An 18,222-nucleotide genomic window follows, 5' to 3' on the forward strand; every position below is an offset into this window, starting at 1 on the left:
TTACGAGCCTGGTGGAGTTCTTTGAAAATGTGACTAAACACATTGACGAAGGAAAAGCAGTAGATGTGGTTTACATGGACTTCAGCAAGGCATTCGATAAGGTCCCCCATGCAAGACTTCTTGAGAAAGTGAGAGGGCATGGGATCCAAGGGGCTGTTGCCTTGTGGATTCAGAACTGACTTGCCTGCAGAAGGCAGAGAGTGGTTGTAGACGAGTCTTTTTCTGAATGGAGGTTGGTCACCAGAGGAGTGCCCCAGGGATCTGTTCTGGGATCCTTGCTGTTTGTCATTTTCATAAATTACCTGGATGAGGAAGTGGAGGGATGGGTTGGTAAGTTTGCTGACGACACGAAGGTTGGTGGTGTTGTGGATAGGTTGGAGGGATGTCAGAAGCTGCAGAGTAACATAGATAGGATGCAAGACTGGGCGGAGAAGTGGCAGATGGACTTCAACCTGGATAAATGTGTAGTGGTCCATTTTGGCAGGTCAAATGGGATGAAGGAGTATAATATCAAGGGTAAGACTCTTAGCAGTGTAGAGGATCAGAAGGACCTTGGGGTCCGGGTCCATAGGACTCTTAAGTCGGCCTCGCAGGTAGAGGAGGTGGTTAAGAAGGCGTATGGTGTGCTGGCCTTCATCAATTGAGGGATTGAGTTTAGGAGTTGGAGATAATGATGCAGCTTTATAAGACTCTCGTCAGACCCACTTGGAGTACTGTGCTCAGTTCTGGTCGCCTCATTACAGGAGGGATGTGGAAATGATTGAAAGGGTGCAGAGAAGATTTACAAGGATGCTGCCTGGATTGGTTGGCATACCTTATGAGGATAGGTTGAGGGAGCTCGGTCTTTTCTCCTTGGAGAGACGAAGGATGAGAGGTGACCTGATAGAGATGTACAAGATGTTGAGAGGTATAGATCGGGTGGATTCTCGGAGGCTTTTTCCCAGGGCTGAAATGGCTGCTACGAGAGGACACAGGTTTAAGGTGCTGGGGAGTAGGTACAGAGGAGATGTCAGGCTTAAGTTTTTCACTCAGAGGGTAGTGGGTGAGTGGAATCGGCTGCCGTCAGTGGTGGTGGAGGCAAACTTCTGGATGAGTACATGGGACTTAATAGGATTGAGGGTTATAGGTAAGCCTCTATATAAGCCTAGCCTAGGTAGGTAGGGACATGACTGGCACAACTTGTGGGCCGAAGGGCCTGTTTGTGATGTATTTTTTCTATGTTCTATGTTCTAACTCATAACAGCCTAAAGGAGACTTATAAACTTATGCTAAATGTTTTGGACATAATCCCATCTGTTTAAATGTTATCATCTCTTGATTAGGGACCTGGGATTGTGAGATGTTGGACACTTGAATTTTGATTGAAGTATGGGGAGGCGACTATTCTGTATTGTATGCAATAAGATATTTGCTAAAATGTTTATAATGTTAAGATGTGTAGGTATCTTAAAGGGTTGTGAAAAAAAATCCTTACTTGGGGGGAAAACACCTATATTTTATGTTGGGTTGATTCTCTCTTTAAGAGTTAGGTTTATCTGAAGGATGATTTCTTATTAAAAAAAAACAACTTGTTCTGGGAATGGATCATGTGACAGAGTTGCTTAGGAGATAAACAATGGAAAAGCAAAGGGTAAACAAAAAGCTTATTGCAGGGAATATATCATTCAAGTGGTTTAATGAAGAGCAAGCTAGCTGCAGGTAATTTCTCTAGCAGAATTCAGTTGAAATTCTTCGAGATGGCTAAAAGGGTTTAAAAACCCTCCATAACTGAAGGACTCTAGCGAGAGTGAGTTGGGATTCTGGAATTGTTAAGCTGAGCAGAAAAAGAGAAAGTTCCTATAGGCAAGATTTCAGTGTTAAAGAACATTAGAACCAGTAGAGCTCTGACCCATGGTAGCTATGTTATGTTAAACTAAGAATCTACAACCATGGGGCATTTAGAGAATACTTGAAGGGAAAGCCTTGCCAGAAGTAACCAGAAGGCCAAATAAATCTCAATCCTAATACGAATCTTTGGAACAATACTCAATCCGATTGGTTTCTTTCGGTTTTCATTAAGTATCTGACTGGAAATTTTAGGGTATAAGTCAAATGTATGCATGTGGAACTAAGTTAGACTTAAGAAGTTTGGTATAAAACTATAAGTAATTGTGTCCACTGCACTTTGAATATCTTTAATGCAACTGACTATTTAAGAAAGCTTATAGTTATTAGTATTCATGTTCTTCAATTATTATGCAGTAACATGTTTTAATTATAACAATGAACCTTGTAGCTTCATTCTTTTAGTAAATACTTGGATTTTTGGATTTAAAACAATAATAAAAATGTTATTGTTCTCTGCTGAAATTAGAACACATGGGAAGATCTCCACCTGCAAGATTCCTCCAAACCGCACGCTTTGCTGACTTGGAACGATAACACTGTTCCTTCACTGCCATGGGATCTAAATCTTGGAATTCCATTACCAGCAGTACTGTGGGCGTACCTTCACCACATAGACTGCTGCAATTTGAAAAGGCAGCACATCACCACCTTGTCGGAGACAATTAAAGATGACAGCAAATGCTGGCCTTCCCAGCAATGCCTACATACCATGAAAGAATTTTAAAAAAGGGCTTGGTAATAGATGCTGTCATCCCATGAAGGAGTAGGAAAAAAAGTATAGAACATGCACAGCAGAGTTAATACATTATTTAGACAGACGAATAATTACTTTATTTCAATCAATTTGTTTCAGCTGCCAATTGATAATGAAGATTTGTTGTTTCGAATAAAGGGAGGAGTTCAGTTGGAAGGAGTCATCAGCAAAACAGATGGTGAGTAGTAAATTGCTTATTAGATATATATTTAACATTTACATTAACCTATTTTACATTTTCAATCAGGATTTTTCTAGCATTTAATAGTTAGAATTTTTATTTCCTCTTGAGCAATATGATTTTGTGTGCTAAAATTCTGTGCGAGGAATTTATTATCTTTAACTCAGAGTATTCGATGTTCTGGGTCTCTATACATCACAAACAGGCCCTTCGGCCCACAAGTTGTGCCGGTCATGTCCCTACCTACCTAGGCTTATATATAGGCTTACCTATAACCCTCAATCCTATTAAGTCCCATGTACTCATCCAGAAGTCTCTTAAAAGACCCAATCAAGTTTGCCTCCACCACCACTGACGGCAGCCGATTCCACTCACCCACTACCCTCTGAGTGAAAAACTTACCCCTGACATCTCCTCTGTACCTACTCCCCAGCACCATAAACCTGTTCTGGGTCTCTTCAAGCTAGCTATTATTCAATGATTTTAGGTCACATATTGTGTAGTTAAAGAAATGTCGCTTCTTGTGAAATGTTATTTGCAATTAGTGCCTTTTCCAATTGAAGGACATTCCGGCACTTACATTGCCTGATAGTAATCGAATGAAGATTGTCCTTCTGTTACTTCCACATACTTTTCTTGGTTGTGTCTAACTGTGCTATTGTTTTGACCATTTGACAAGGTCCTGGATCAATGCTAAAAAAGACAGGCGAGGTTGGGAATTCAGGCTCCTTGCTCCTAAGAACATAAAAAGTAAAGGACAAAAAGTATCGAAATATCCATCTGACTCACTGAGCTTGCCCTTCTAGTATTTCAACTCAGCATATTAGCAGTAATAGCATCTTAAACTCCTTTAGCAGAAAATACTGGGATCACACAACACACCAATCAGCATCTGTGGAGAGGGTAGTTCATAATATGGGTGGAGACACTTCTTTAGAACTCTTTTAACACCTATGTAAATGGCGATATGTTGCCTTCAGTCGAGTCTTAGAGCAAGCTCTGGATGCACAGACGGTAACATGATAATATGCTGAGGGAAGCAATTAGACAGGAGAAAGGATATAGTTAAGCATCTTTCTTTATTATCAAGTAAATGTAATCTTGACAACTTCATAATCTCTGAGCCTGCTGAAGAGACAGCCCATGATGGCAACCTGTTTATGCTCAGGAGACGGCATTATAATGTATGGCAGGAAACATTTAGAATCTCGCCATCCTCAGTTGATCCATATTTTTTAATTCATTCATGGGACATGGGTGTCGCTGGGCATCCCTAATTGCCCTTGGGTGGCCTGCTAGGCCATTTCAGAGGGCAGTTGAGAGTCAACCACTTTCTTTGCTGTGGATCTGGAGTCACATGCAGGCCAGAGCAGGTAAGGACGGCAGATTTCCTTCCTTGAAGGACATTAATGAACCATATGGATTTTTCCGACAATTGACAATGCTTTCATGGTCATCAGTATATTCTTAATGCCAGATATCTTTATTGAATTCAAATTCCACCATTTGCTGTGATGGGATTCGAACCCAGGTCCCCAGAACATTGGCTGGATTAATTGTCTAGTGATAATACCACTGGGCTATCACCTCCCACACAAAATGGTGAGGGTGAATGCATGCCAGCATCCCTAACTACGTGTGCCCGATGTGAATGTGATTGAGAAGAAGGCGACATAGAAGACTGCGTTATGTCTAAGTTGATCTCAGAAAATCTGCATTCTGTCCTTGGCAGCCAATGCCTGAGTGGTTCCTCTCAGCTTGACCCTTGAGGTGACATATCAGAAATTACTATACAATTTCTGGTGTTAGGCCTCCTGGAGGAGGTTTGTCACATTGAAGACATACAGTTACAAGCCCAAGCCCAGCCAGGATAGTAGAGCAGCTGTTGTCTCTTATAGGCTGCCACAATGATGAGATGCGTGAGAGACACTAGAAGAGGCAGCACCTTCAGACGCCTGATTCCGGGACAACCTACATCGGCGAGCAGCCCATTTCAAAAAGGACACCTTCGCCCAAGGTCTCATTATTCTTCAAAGGACCAGGATAATGTGAGCCTCATGTGTAAATATTCACACTCAGAGTGAAGTGGGTGGTTGAAATGAGAGGGACGCCACACTGGTGTTCATGTGGGTCTATGATAGAGGGCATTTGTCCGAGAGGATAATCACTACTGCTCATCACCTTCCTCCTGTAATCCTGAGGCTATGAGGGTTTCATGTGCACATCTGTCTCATTGGATGTTCTCAGCCATGTTGTTTGCTGGCACCCATGTGCCCAAGGAGTCAACCTTGGATACTGTTTTGTCCCTCGAAGATATCCGAGATCTACCATCTACCTATGATATAGGAATCGTGGATGCTCCCGGGATCATGCAAACGTTAGGGATTGGTTTGTTGTGGTAACAGACCACGTGGAAGCCTTTCCAGTTGATATACTGTAGTGCTAGCTTTTAGGGAGATCTTATGGCCACATGCATGCAGTTGATGGCACCCTGCACGCATGGGAACCCGGAAATTGCTGCGAAGGCCAGTCCTGGCTTGCTTGATCTCTCATGAAGTGCACATAAATGTGTGTACGGATGCAAAGGACATCTGTAACCACCTGAATACACTTATGCCTGGAAGCTTGTGAAATCCCACAGAGGTCCCCCATTGAGCCTTGGAAAGGACGATTGGCGCCGAAGTTTAGGACCATGGTTACTTTCACAGGCACTGGCAGTGGACATCCTCCCAATCCCAGGGGCACCAAGACTTGGAGAATGTGGCATGTGTGAACCACCAGATCCTTGAACATGCAGAGTCATCAGTAACACTGTCTCTTGCTAATCTGCAGGAAAGACATGCATGTCTTGTACACCCGAGGTCTTGCAAGGTACCTACACACAACAATTCTGGGAGATTCATCTTTGGCATGTGGAGAGAGCTGTGCTGCCCCTTGTTCATGAGGGTGAAGCTCCTCCCTTTGGCAAGACTACCCCAGCTATCATTATCTTCTCCTCCTTCTGTGGTGTCTGCAGGTAGCAATCAATGTAGCCCTCTCTACAGAATACATGAGAAAAAGACATGAGCCTCCAATGGTCCTTTTTCTACTCATGTCAACTAAAGAGTCACTGTGGCTAAAGTGAAAGCAAATATTCACCCCTGAAATCCTGCCCAATGTACAAAGAACAAACAAAGAACAAAGAACAATACAGCACAGGAACAGGCCCTTCGGCCCTCCAAGCCCGCGCCGCTCCCCGGTCCAGGATTGAATCCTGAATCCAGGATCCCCGCCCAATTTTCCAGCCTATCTACATACCAATATCCTATCCACCGAGCTGTCCCTCACAGCTACGATGCTTTGTTCATCACAACCTATTAACTCACCCCCACCCCCCCATTACAGACCATGTGATCTCCAGGGAGAGGCGAAAACCCAGAGTGAAAAACCCCAGGGCCAATATGGGGAAAAGAAATCTGGGAAATTCCTCTCCGACCCCCTGAGGCAATCGAAACGAGTCCAGGAGATCACAATGGCCCTGATCGGAAAATGCTTCCCAACCCTAGTCATTTCCACTTCCACGAACACCATATGAATTCCCTGCCCCCGAGACAGGTTCCCAACTATCCGCAGTCTCGCTCTGTACTGGCACCAGCAAGATGATCATAGAATGAAGCCTTGAAACGAGAAACAAGGAACAATTAGCCCGCGCCGCTCCCTGGTCCAAACTAGACCACTCTTTTGTATCCCTCCATTCCCACTCCATTCATATAGCTGTCTAGATAAGTCTTAAACGTTCCCAGTGTGTCCGCCTCCACCACCTTGCCCGGCAACACATTCCAGGCCCCCTGTATATGTAGGTTGCATTTCAAGATTACTCAAGCTTTTTTTAAATTCATCCGTGGGATATGGACGTTGCCGGCTGGCCAGCATTTATTGCCCACACTTAGTTGCCTTTGGAAGGCAGTTGAGAGTCAACCACTTTGCTGAGGCTCTGGAGTCACATGTAGGCCAGACCAGGTAAGGACGGCAGATTTCCTTCTCTGAAGGACATTAGTGAACCAGCTGGATTTTTCTGACAATCAAAATGGTTCAGTGGTCATCAGTAGACTCTTAATTCCAGATTCTTTTTATTGAATTCAAATTCGACCATCTGCCGTGGCAGGATTTGAACCCAGGTCTCCAGAACATTAGCTGAGTTTGTGGATTAATAGTCTAGCGATATCACAAGGCTCTTCTTCCCCCTATCCTTTAGGTTAAGCTACTGGGCTCTTTGGCATTACATATTTAGTCAGGAACTGAGATTATTTGGGAGGGGGGAGGGCTGGGGATTCTCATGTGAGCCTGCCAGCGGGACAATTGTAAGCAATATGTGAGGCATGTGAATTGCCCAGTTGCTCCTGACTCCTTTCTTGCTCTGTGGAATTTTGAAACTGTGACTAAGGGGTTAATACAAAGCGGTCGAGTTGTGCCACTTCTCAGTATTAACCACACATGAATGTCCTTCATTAGTGCTTTGCCTGATTTCCTGCATTGTGAATAAAGGGCTAATAATCTGTCTCAACTGTGCATCTCTCTTCATCTGGGAATACTCATATCTTTAGGGTGGCTGTTTACTCAGCACCCCCTCCCCCACTGCAATGTACCAATCATCCAAGAGGCTCTCTGAGAACTCACCAACTGAGTTTGTCCACATTTAAATTGTTTACTGCTCAATTGCTTCATTTTGTAAGATGGTGGTGAGTGCCAGACCAGCTTAGCCCTCCCTGTGCTCGTGTGGAAATCCCTACCAAAGTCCTGGTGGAACATGATGTTGAGGTTCCCCTCACCCCTTCACCTCTCAATCCCTCCACTCAACCCTCGACCCCATTGTGATTGGGGATGCGCCTATGATCCAGGTGAACCTTTCCCCTCACTATCTTGAGGCCTCTGGTACAGTATGGTTTAGAAATCTTCACACTACCACTCTTTCCACCATGAGACCTTCCTATGTCCCCACACTACCTTTTGCAGGTCTATGGGCTGCAGATGCCTCCCTGGACTGAATATACCATCTGCAGCCCATCAGCATGCTCAGTACTCCCCTAGATTGATGTTATGTCCATGCCCTACGGATAACATTCTGCACACAACTGAGACTGGACTGTCATGCCTTTCCTCTTCCTGGACTGGAAGAAGGAAAGTCTTAGCAAGATAAATAATGTAAAGTGAAGCACTTCCTCAGTTCACCCCTTCCCATTCTAGTCCCACATCACTGATGTAATTGTGTTGGAGACTCCTCCAGCCCCAGTCAAGTAGGTGAGCCCTAACTTCCCCCAGTTCAGGCCTTGCCCTGTAGACCCCTGTCATGCTACTGGCCATATACTGCATTGCTGAGATGGCTGTTGCCCCTTTCCTGAGTTAGGAACCTTGCTCTGCAGTCAACTCGAAATGACTCTGCCTTATTGCTCGTGTGGTTTTTTTTATTCATTCATGGGACATGGGCATCGCTGGCTGACCAGCACTTTTGCCCATCCCTAGTTGCCCTTGAGAAGGTGGTGGTGAATTGTCTTCTTGAATATCTGTAGTCCATGTGCTGTGGGTTGACTCATTGGCCAGCAGGATTAAGGAATATCCCAAGGCTTTTTATACATATATAAAGAGCAAGAGGGTAGCCAGGGAGAGGGTTGGCCCACTCAAGGACAAAGGAGAGAATCTATGCATGGCCCCAGAGGAAATGGGCGAGGTATTAAATGAGTACTTTGCGTCGGTATTCACCAAAGAGAAGGACTTGGTGGATGATGAGTCTGGGAAAGGGTGTGTAGATAGTTTGAGTCATGTTGAGATCAAAAAGGAGGAGGTATTGGGGTTCTTGAGAAACATTAAGGTAGACAAGTCCCCAGGGCCTGATGGTATATACTTCAGAATACTGAGAGAGGCAAGGGAGGAAACTGCTGGGGCCTTGAGAGAAATCTTTGTATCCTCATTGGCTACAGGGGAGGTCCCAGAAGATTGGAGAATAGCCAATGTTGTTCCTTTGTTTAAGAAGGGTAGCAAGAATAATCCAGGTAATTACAGGCCGGTGAGCCTTACATCAGTGGTAGGGAAATGATTGGAGAGGATTCTTCAAGACAGGATTTATTCCCACTTGGAAATAAGTGGACGTGTTAGTGAGAGGCAACATGGTTTTGTGAAGGGGTGATCGTGTCTCACGAACTTGATCGAGTTTTTCGAGGACGTGACGAAGATGATTGATGAGGGTAGGGCAGTGGATGTTGTCTACATGGACTTCAGTAAGGCCTTTGACAAGGTCCCTCATGGCAGACTGGTGCAGAAGGTGAAGTCGCATGGGATCAGAAGTGAGCTGGCAAGGTGGATACAAAACTGGCTCGGTCAAAGAAGACAGAGGGTAGCAGTGGAAGGGTGCGTTTCTGAATGGAGGGCTGTGACAGGTGCCGTTCCTCAGGCATCAGTGCTGAGATCTTTGCTGTTTGTAATATATATAAATGATTTGGAGGAAAATGTGACTGGTTTGATTAGTAAGTTCACGGATGACACAAAGGTTGGTGGATTTGCGGATAGCGATGAGGACCATCAGAGGATACAGCAGGATATAGATCAGTTGGAGGCTTGGGCGGAGAGATGGCAGATGGAGTTTAATCCGGACAAATGTGAGGTAATGCATTTTGGAAGGTCTAATACAGATAGGAAATATACAATAATTGGCAGAACCCTTAAGAGTATTGATTGGCAAAGGGATTTGGGTGTACAGGTACACAGGTCACTGAAAGTGGCAATGCGGGTGGAGAAGGTAGTCAAGAAGGCATACGGCATGCTTGCCTTCATCGGCTGGGGCATTGAGTTTAAAAATTGGCAAGTCATGTTGCAGCTTTATAGAACCTTAGTTAGGCCACACTTGGAATATAGTGTTCAATTCTGGTCACCACCCTACCAGAAGGATGTGGAGGCTTTAGAGAGGATACAGAAAAGATTTACCAGGATGTTGCCTGGTATGGAGGGCATTAGCTATGAGGTGAGGTTGGAGAAACTTTCTTCTCACTGGAACGACGGAGGTTGAGGGGCCGCCTGATAGAAGTCTACAAGTTTATGAGAGGCATTGACAGAGTGTTTAGTCAGAAGCTTTTTCTCAGGGTGGAAGAGTCAATTACTAGGGGGGACAGGTTTAAGGTGCGAGGGGCAAGGTTTAAAGGAGATGTACGAGGCAGATTTTTTACACAGAGGGTGGTGGGAACTCGTTGCCGGGGGAGGTAGTGGAAGCGGATATGGTAGTGACTTTTAAGGGGCGTCTTGACAAATACATGAATAGGATGGGAATAAAGGATATGGTCCCCGGAAGGGTAGGGGCTTTTAGTTAAGTCGGGCAGCATGGTCGGTGCAGGCTTGGAGGGCCAAAGGGCCTGTTCCTGTGTTGTAATTTTCTTTGTTCTTTGTTCAATACTGTTAGGGAGGGAATTCTAGGATTTTGACCCAGCGACTGCAAAGGAACAGTGATATATTTCCAAGTCAGGATGGTGAGTGGCTTGGAAGGGTGCAGGTGGGGGTGTTTCCATGTATCTTCTGCCTTTGTCCTTCTAGATGGAAGTGGTTGTGGGTTTGGAAGGTGCGGTCTAAGGATCTTTGGTGAATTGCTGCAGTGCATCTTGTAGATGGTACACACTGCTGCCATTGAATGTAGGTGGTGGAAGGAGTGGATGTTTGTGGATGTGGTGCCAATCAAGCGAGCTGCTTTGTCCTGCCCGTTAACCCCTTTGAAAGCAATATGCACTGAGCCCAAAGTGCCACGAACGCTGCATGATGCAAGGTCGGTGAATGGACCTCAAAGTCCCGAGCGAAGTGCATGTTGCCAGGTGCACATTGCTTACGTATCGTTCTGAAATAATCTGCCTAATTGCATGCTGATGTGCCCTATTGATCCAGCGTGGGGGATGATTCCAGCCACCACTCCTTTTAATGAGTATGCATGACATTAAAATATATGCAAAAGATGTTCCTGACATTGCAGGTCCCGAAAAGCACCGCACCATTGGAGGCTCGACAGCACTATTGCAAACTGGCTTTACAGCACCGTAAAACCGATTTTTGCGCTCTACAGATTAAGTATTTGAACGCAATTAGAGACCTTATTTTGTGACATGTGCTTGTTAGATTTTGCTGCAGCAGCACTTGCTTTAGTTTGGTAAGCATGTAATTTTTCAAAAGATCAAATTGCCACTTACATAGCTATATGAGGATGAAGGTATATTACTTAGAGAAGCATAATGGAATATTTAAGCTGTAGGTATTAATGTTGGCATCAACAGCATTTCTTTATAGCATACTTCTCCTTTTTCTTCTTTGTAATCAGATGAAGGAATTAAAGCAGGTTTTAAGGAAGCCATTAATGAGCTGATGTCTAAGGTAAATTCACAGACTTTCGCCCTGTGTGGTCTCGATGGCTCACTTTACATGTGGCCCAAAACCCATGCCAGCACACACCCTTCAGAACTGCAAGAGGATACTCACTGCAAAGCCATGTTAAAATACGTTACGTAAGTAGCAGAATGGAACCTGTTAAATACCTCAGTATTATACTCGTGCATTTTTCTGGTGCCAGGACAGTTGCTACGAGGAATTTAATGAAGTTTATGGTGCAAGTAATACATTTTCATATGTGCACATCATTTTGAACATGGGCCAATTAGTGCCCACTAACAACCTCACGCCGTCGCTGCTGGTATTAGACAGCCATGTAGGGAACATGACAAGCAAACCCTGGAGTCTGTCTTGGCGGGCTCCCGGGGTGGGCAGGTCCCTTGCACAAAGGCGCTCACTGCCTCACGCAGCTGGTGCATTGTGAAAGGTGGAGGTTGTCTGCGAGCCAGCCCCTGCCCTTGCTGCTGACTCCCCCACGCCATGACCCCCTTCTCGCCTTCACTCACCTGTGCCTGTGTCCTTCTTGGAGAGGGTGCATTACTCATAGCAGCCGCTGCTGGTGGCACTGCTGAGTACAGACATCTGAATGGCTGGCAGCTTTCGGTGGCCAGGACTCTTGGGATCAAGGGCTCCTGTGGTCCTTGATCTGGGGGGGGAAGGCCTGCCGCTGCGCTGTCAAGTACCTGAATGGCACATGATGCAGAGGGCTTCCCGAAAAAAGGCAACATGGGGATCTCACCAGCTTTCCAGCTTGTGGTTGAGACCCCTCTCACTTCAACAAGATTTCCCCCCCCCCCACACTCCCAAGGTGAAGAAACTGCATTGTACTCATCTCTGAGCTCCCTGAATTTGTTAGAAATTAATTTGTTGCAATCACATCTTAGTCCACACCTTATCTCCGGAAGAAACTATAAACTAATACATTTATCGTAGACTAGGAGGACTCTTAACAGAATAAAATTAAAATTGGAGCTAGTTTATTTTATTGGTGTTGCAGCAGAGCATAGTAAAAATTAAACTCTTCCCCTAGACAGCTAAATGGTGTATACACGTCTATTTTAAAAAATCTTCATTGTCACTATTGGTGAAGGCATAGATTGTAGTCATGAGCCTTGGCATGTTTGGATAACTATTTGATGTTACCTCCATTTTCTTTCTCTCCATGGAAGTTATTGGCCTTTGTCAATCTATTTGAAAGAAAGGTTTCCACTTATATAGCACCTTTCACAACCTCAGGATGACCCAAGGCATTTTACTGCCAATGATATCCTTTTAAAATGCAGTTGGGTAGTCATTGTTGTAATGTAGGAATGGAGACAAATATAAACCCGACCTTAACTTATCTTTGTCATGCGCAATACAATGCCTGAGCATTAAAGTTCTCATAAAGCATCCCACCTGGGTTTTACCAGCTACCAGTCAGGTTTTATTTGTGTGCTGTCTTATCACAGTGTACAATTTTCATTTCAGGGTGGAGGTCAGTGATTTACTTAAAAAACTTTCCAAAAAAAAATCATTGAAGATCATACCTCTGGTAAGCGTATACATGTATAATGTTTGATTTTAAAGATTGTTAGCTTTTACAAATATTTTTGAAGAGGCAAGATTTATAAGGTTTCTTAAGGCAGCCAATTAAACTATTCTAGTACTAATATACAGTGAGGGCAATTTGCCAAGTCTTTATAGAATCCCTACAGTGCAGAAGGAGGCCATTTGACTCATTGAGTCTGCACTGGGAACATAGAAAAACGTAGGGAACATCGAAAATAGGTGCAGGAGTAGGCCATTCGGCCCTATGAGCCTGCACCACCATTCAATATGATCATGGCTGATCATGCACTTTCAGTATCCCACTTCCACTTTCTCTCCATACCCCTTGATCCCTTTAGCTGCTAGGGCCACGTCCAGCTCCCTCTTGAACATATCTAAAGAACTGACCTCAACATCTTTCTGTGATAGAGAATTCCAGAGGTTCACAACTCTCCGAGTGAAGAAGTTCTTCCTCATCTCAGTCCTGAATGGCTTACTCTTTATTCTTAGACTGTGACCCCTAGTTCTGGACTTCCACAACATCGGGAACATTCTTCCCGCATTCTCCCCAATCCCACCCAGACCCTATCTCCGTAGCCACACATAGTTACCCTGCTAATCCTCTTGATACCAAGGGGCAATTTAGCATGGCCAATCCACCTAACCCACACATCTTTGGAGTGAGAGGGGAAACCGGAGCACCCGGAGGAAACCCACGCAGAAACTAGGAAAACGTGCAAACTCCACACAGTCACCCGAGGCTGGGATTGAACCAGGTCCCAGGCAGTGTGAGGCAGCAGTGCTAACCACTGTGCCACTGTACTGCCTGTCATTAAACAATATTCAAAACCACAAGCATCAACTGCACAGATTGGTGCATCCAATTCATTGTCAGTTTCATTTTGTGGAGACAAAATGGGCTGACTGGAGGCTTCGCAAACTTCATCACTTGTTTCAAAATTGATCAAACACTGATCTTGTATCTTTCTCATGAATGGACAACATAATGTTCGAGTGCCCTGACTTGCAGGTGAGGACTTCTTAAAGGTGACCATAACAATTTACTTTTATGTTCATTGTACCTCTATTTCACTAACCATATTGCCTTTTTTGTGTATTTTAGTTACTTAATTCACTTTTTGTTTAATTTTTATTCAATCCAAACAAAACAAATTCGAATTGAATCCAATTCATGGTCCCCAAATGAGAGAAAACAAGATCCAAGCTGACAGGATGAGGCACTGCACCCCGTCCCGGGCTTGATCTGAGCTTCATCTTAGCTAAAAGGCCGAGGTAGCTTTGAAAAAATTGCATCAGGTAAAGCCTTGGTTTAACCTCATTGGTTACCCTGATCCTTTATTCTACCCTAGCCTGAGCAAACCATGATCGCAGGCGTAAAGTTTATTTATTAGTCACAAGTAAGGCTTACATTAACACTGCAAGGAAGTTACTGTGAAATTCCCCTAGTCGCCACACGGAGCACCCTGAGGAAACCCACGCAGACACGGTGAAAACGTGCAGACTCCGCACACAGTGACACAAGCCAGGAATCGAACCCGGCCCCTGGTGCTGTGAGGTAGCAGTGCTAACCACTGTGCTACCGTGTCGTCCATCATCAGGGGCGTCAGCGCACCCCAAGTGCAATAGGCTACTCTCATCCCTGCTTGATTATGGTTTCACCCCTGCTGTTCTTGTCACTGAAAGGGTCACTTCTTAATACAATGTCAAACCATTTTGGGAATTTCTTTCTGAGTTCCAATGGCACTTCTAGATTTAGAAAGAAAAAAGTGGTTATTTATCGAGAGGACAAAAGGCAGCAGTCTCTCACATATCACATCTGCTTATCCTGGGTCTTATACCTAGTGACCCAAATAGTCCCTTGAGGGGGTCATCACTTCATCTGCTTCACAAAGTAGCTGCCAAATAGTTGTTATCCCTGGAATTCAACTTTTAGTTGCCATAATACTAGACTGGGTCTCCGTACAGGGTAGGATGTGTGTTATGTGTTGTAGTTCCCAGATGTTCCAGATAATCACACAATTTTACACAGATACTGCAGCTGAGATTGAATGTATCTCTCAGATCTCACCATGATCTGCAGAATGATAACATTGTTACCTTGGTATGCCAACTGCAATGGAATAGTAACTGATGTGACATTCTGAGTACATGACAATTGGCTGTACATCAAAACTCTCAACTGTTCCTTCTACGACAGCATGCACTGCGCTGTACCATGTGATTGTTCCAAATTCCCACAGTTTCAAGACTGAAGACAAAAGACAAATGCAAAATACTTCCTGATCAGATCACTCCTCTACCCTGATAGTGCTGTGCTAGTCATCCATGCAGACACTCAGCTACAGAGAACCAGTGCTGTCTTTCCCATATCTTCCATATATCCCGTCACCTTCAAAAGGTTAGTCATGGCACAAATCAATTCTGGCCTCCCAGATTTCCTGGATCCACGACAGTTCGCCTGCCACCACAACAGGTCAATAGCAGACACCATCTCCCGGCCCTGCACTCAACTCTGGAACATGTAGATAACAAAGAGACATACGTCAGACTCTTATTTGTCAACTACAACTCAGCCTTCAACACCATTATTCCTACAAAACCCATCTCCAAACTCCGTGGCCTGGGCCTCGGCTCCTCCCTCTGCGACTGGATCCTGAATTTTCTAACCCACAGACCACAATCAATAAGGATAGACAACAACACTTCGCCACGATCATCCTCAACACTGGTGCCCACGAAGCTGTGCCCTCAGCCCCTTACAATACTCCTTATACACCTATGACTGTGTGGCTAAATTCCCCTCCAACTCGATTTTCAAGTTTGCTGAGGACACCACCGTAGTGGGTCGGATCTCAAACAGTGATGAGACGGAGTACAGGAAAGAGATAGAGAACTAAAAAGAGTGCAGAAAAGATTTACTAGAATGCTACTGGGACTTGATGGTTTGAGTTATGAGAGGGCAGAGTCTGTGCTATTATTTTACATACTATTTAAATACTATCAACAGGTCTGGGACTGAATTCTCTGGGTCCTCTAGTGACTCCCACCCGCCAGAGTGTTTCGCTCCAGCAAGGATTACTATAGCTCCCCACTTTCGGGGAACTAGTGGGACGACCCCGCTGGAGTGAACGGGGGGGGGGGGGGGGAATCAGGGACCCCAGGAGGTTGGATGCTGAGGGGTGGTGCCTCCTGGGCATGGGCACCCTGGCAGTGCCAACCTGTGCTCCCTGGCACTATCCAAGGGGCAAAGTGCCCCTGCCCAGGGAGCATCCTGGCACTGCCCACCAGGCCTGGGGCAGTGCCAAGAGGGACAGGGACTATTGGGGCAGGACCTAGGGGGAAGACTATGCTGGGGCCTAGTGGTGATCAGTAGGGGTGGGGGTGGCAGGGGGTTGGGGGGGGTCCCGCTGCCACTCTGCATTAGGATCCGGTCGGGACTGGAGGGAGGCCAGCGACTGGGGGGTAGTCAGCAGGGGGATCTTCTGGGGTGTGGGGGTCTGTGGGGGGGGGGGGGGCGGGGGCAGGGGTGGGATTGTCACTGCTGGGGTGGAAGGGGGTGGGGGGCTGCTGGAGATATGGATGGGCTGGGACGGGGAGTTTCAGGAGTCTCAGGGCTGGCCTGCAAATGGACCGCGATCAGGCTGTGGGCAGGTTGGCGGGGGCAGCACTGAGTGGGTCCCAGGCTGGCCAGCGACTGAGCTGGCCAACAACCCAGGGGCTGACACTTTGGGCCCACTGTGTATGCGCAGAGGCCCGCTGCTTTCAGCCTCCCGGGCGGGAATAGGCCCCTCTGAAATCTATGATATTCACGCTGGTGACTTCCGCAGTGCACAGAGTGTGGGAGATTCTAGTCTGAACTCCCAGTGAAAAAAAAACAGCATGAATTACTCCAGTTTTCACGCGAATTCGACTCTTAAATTTTTGGGGGGAGAATCACCCCCCCCCCGCCCCCATCTTTGCTCATCACCACTTCAAAATGTCTGTTTTTAAAATTAATCATTTTATGATTTAAATATTGCAGTCTGTCTTCAGTCTAATTAACTTAGTCACGCACACACACACACACACACACAAACAAACATTCCTACAGCCTCACAGCCTGTTTCACAGTATCCCACAGTAATATTGAAATGCTCTCTCCTGAACTGATTAATTACTTTAGCTCTTAGGATTTTAAAGAAAAGTAAATTCACCCTCTCTTTACTTTACTTCCTTATACTTCCTTGTATTCTCCTTTAAACCAAAACAACCTGTTCAAATCTACTTCTGTTATTGCTACAGAAAATGCTCGCACTTGAATCCTCTTCATGTTGTGTAAATAAACATTATGTAATTGACAGCATCGATCAGTCAGCCAGGGCTGTCAATCAAGCAATATTTTCCCTGGAGCTCAGCTGCTTTAGTACTCTAAGAATACATAACGAGGCTTGGCTGAGAACCAAGAAATTAATTAGCCTGCTAAACACCTGACCCCCCGAATCTGAGCCTGCAAAATAAAGCGCAATGTGTTGAATGGCCTCCTTTTCTGCTGTGTCATTCTGAGATCTAACTGGTATAAGAGCCATTAAAATCCTGACTTCTGTTTTGGACATCCAATTATCTAAAGAAGAAAGGTCAGAATGGACTTACTGCAGAGTGCTGCCATGAATGGGAAATTCTGCATTTTGATTTAGTTTAATGCGATTTGCAATTCAACATGTCATTTTACTACTCTCATTTTTGCAGTTGCCCTGCAAAAGTTGATGATTTTCTTTTGGGCTGTGAGAAAATATTTCAATTTACCAGATGTCCTTATTGTGAGAAATTATAGCTTATGTTTGCTGCAGATGAATAGAAGAATGTATCAGTAGTTGTTGAGAATCTTCCATTTTTTACATATTAATAATGATACATCTGATTTATATTTTATTATTTTCCTGCTTCTCTCCTTCCCAATTCAGAGAGTCAACCTTCCCCACCTGCCTGGAGTCCCAAATGATTCTATTTTCCCTCTTTATTCTCATTTTCTTTCGGGAATGTTCTGCACCTTCCCTGCTTCTTCCTCCTGCCAGTTCATGGAGTGAATTCTGGTGATTTGCCCCTCATCATTGCTCCTGATGCTATTATTCTGGGGAATATCTCCCCCATGCTGGGGATGAGAGTTCCCAATTTGCACAGCATTCTCAGTAGAAAACAATGGAGATTTGGGTCAGTGTGACTGACCCAAAGCCAACCATCACACTTCTTGGTAGGGCTTCTGCTCAGCCCAAGACTGCAAGACTACAAAAGGTCGTGAATGTAACCCAATCCACCACGCAAACCAGCCTCCCATCCATTGACTCTGTCTATACTTCCTGCTGCCAGCATAATTAAGGACCCCGGACATTCTCTCTTCCACCTTCTTCTGTCGGGAAAAAGATACAAAAGTCTGAGGTCACGTACCAACCGACTCAAGAACAGCTTCTTCCCTGCTGCCGTC

At 45.2% G+C, this 18,222-nt stretch overlaps 1 protein-coding gene across 1 annotated transcript in view; it reads left to right on the plus strand.

The window, feature by feature from the left end:
• Nucleotides 1-1,615: 1,615 nt before the first annotated feature.
• LOC144495221 (ufm1-specific protease 2-like) overlaps nucleotides 1,616-18,222 on the plus strand; it is a 52,305-nt gene continuing 35,698 nt past the window's right edge. The window contains exons 1-4 of the mRNA XM_078215289.1: nucleotides 1,616-1,630; nucleotides 2,741-2,819; nucleotides 11,146-11,329; nucleotides 12,684-12,747. Of these exons, the coding sequence (XP_078071415.1) occupies nucleotides 1,616-1,630; nucleotides 2,741-2,819; nucleotides 11,146-11,329; nucleotides 12,684-12,747 (342 nt within the window). The remainder of the gene's footprint in view (nucleotides 1,631-2,740; nucleotides 2,820-11,145; nucleotides 11,330-12,683; nucleotides 12,748-18,222) is intronic.

This window comes from Mustelus asterias, chromosome 6 (genome assembly GCF_964213995.1).
Source record: "Mustelus asterias chromosome 6, sMusAst1.hap1.1, whole genome shotgun sequence".
Lineage (NCBI taxonomy): Eukaryota > Metazoa > Chordata > Chondrichthyes > Carcharhiniformes > Triakidae > Mustelus > Mustelus asterias.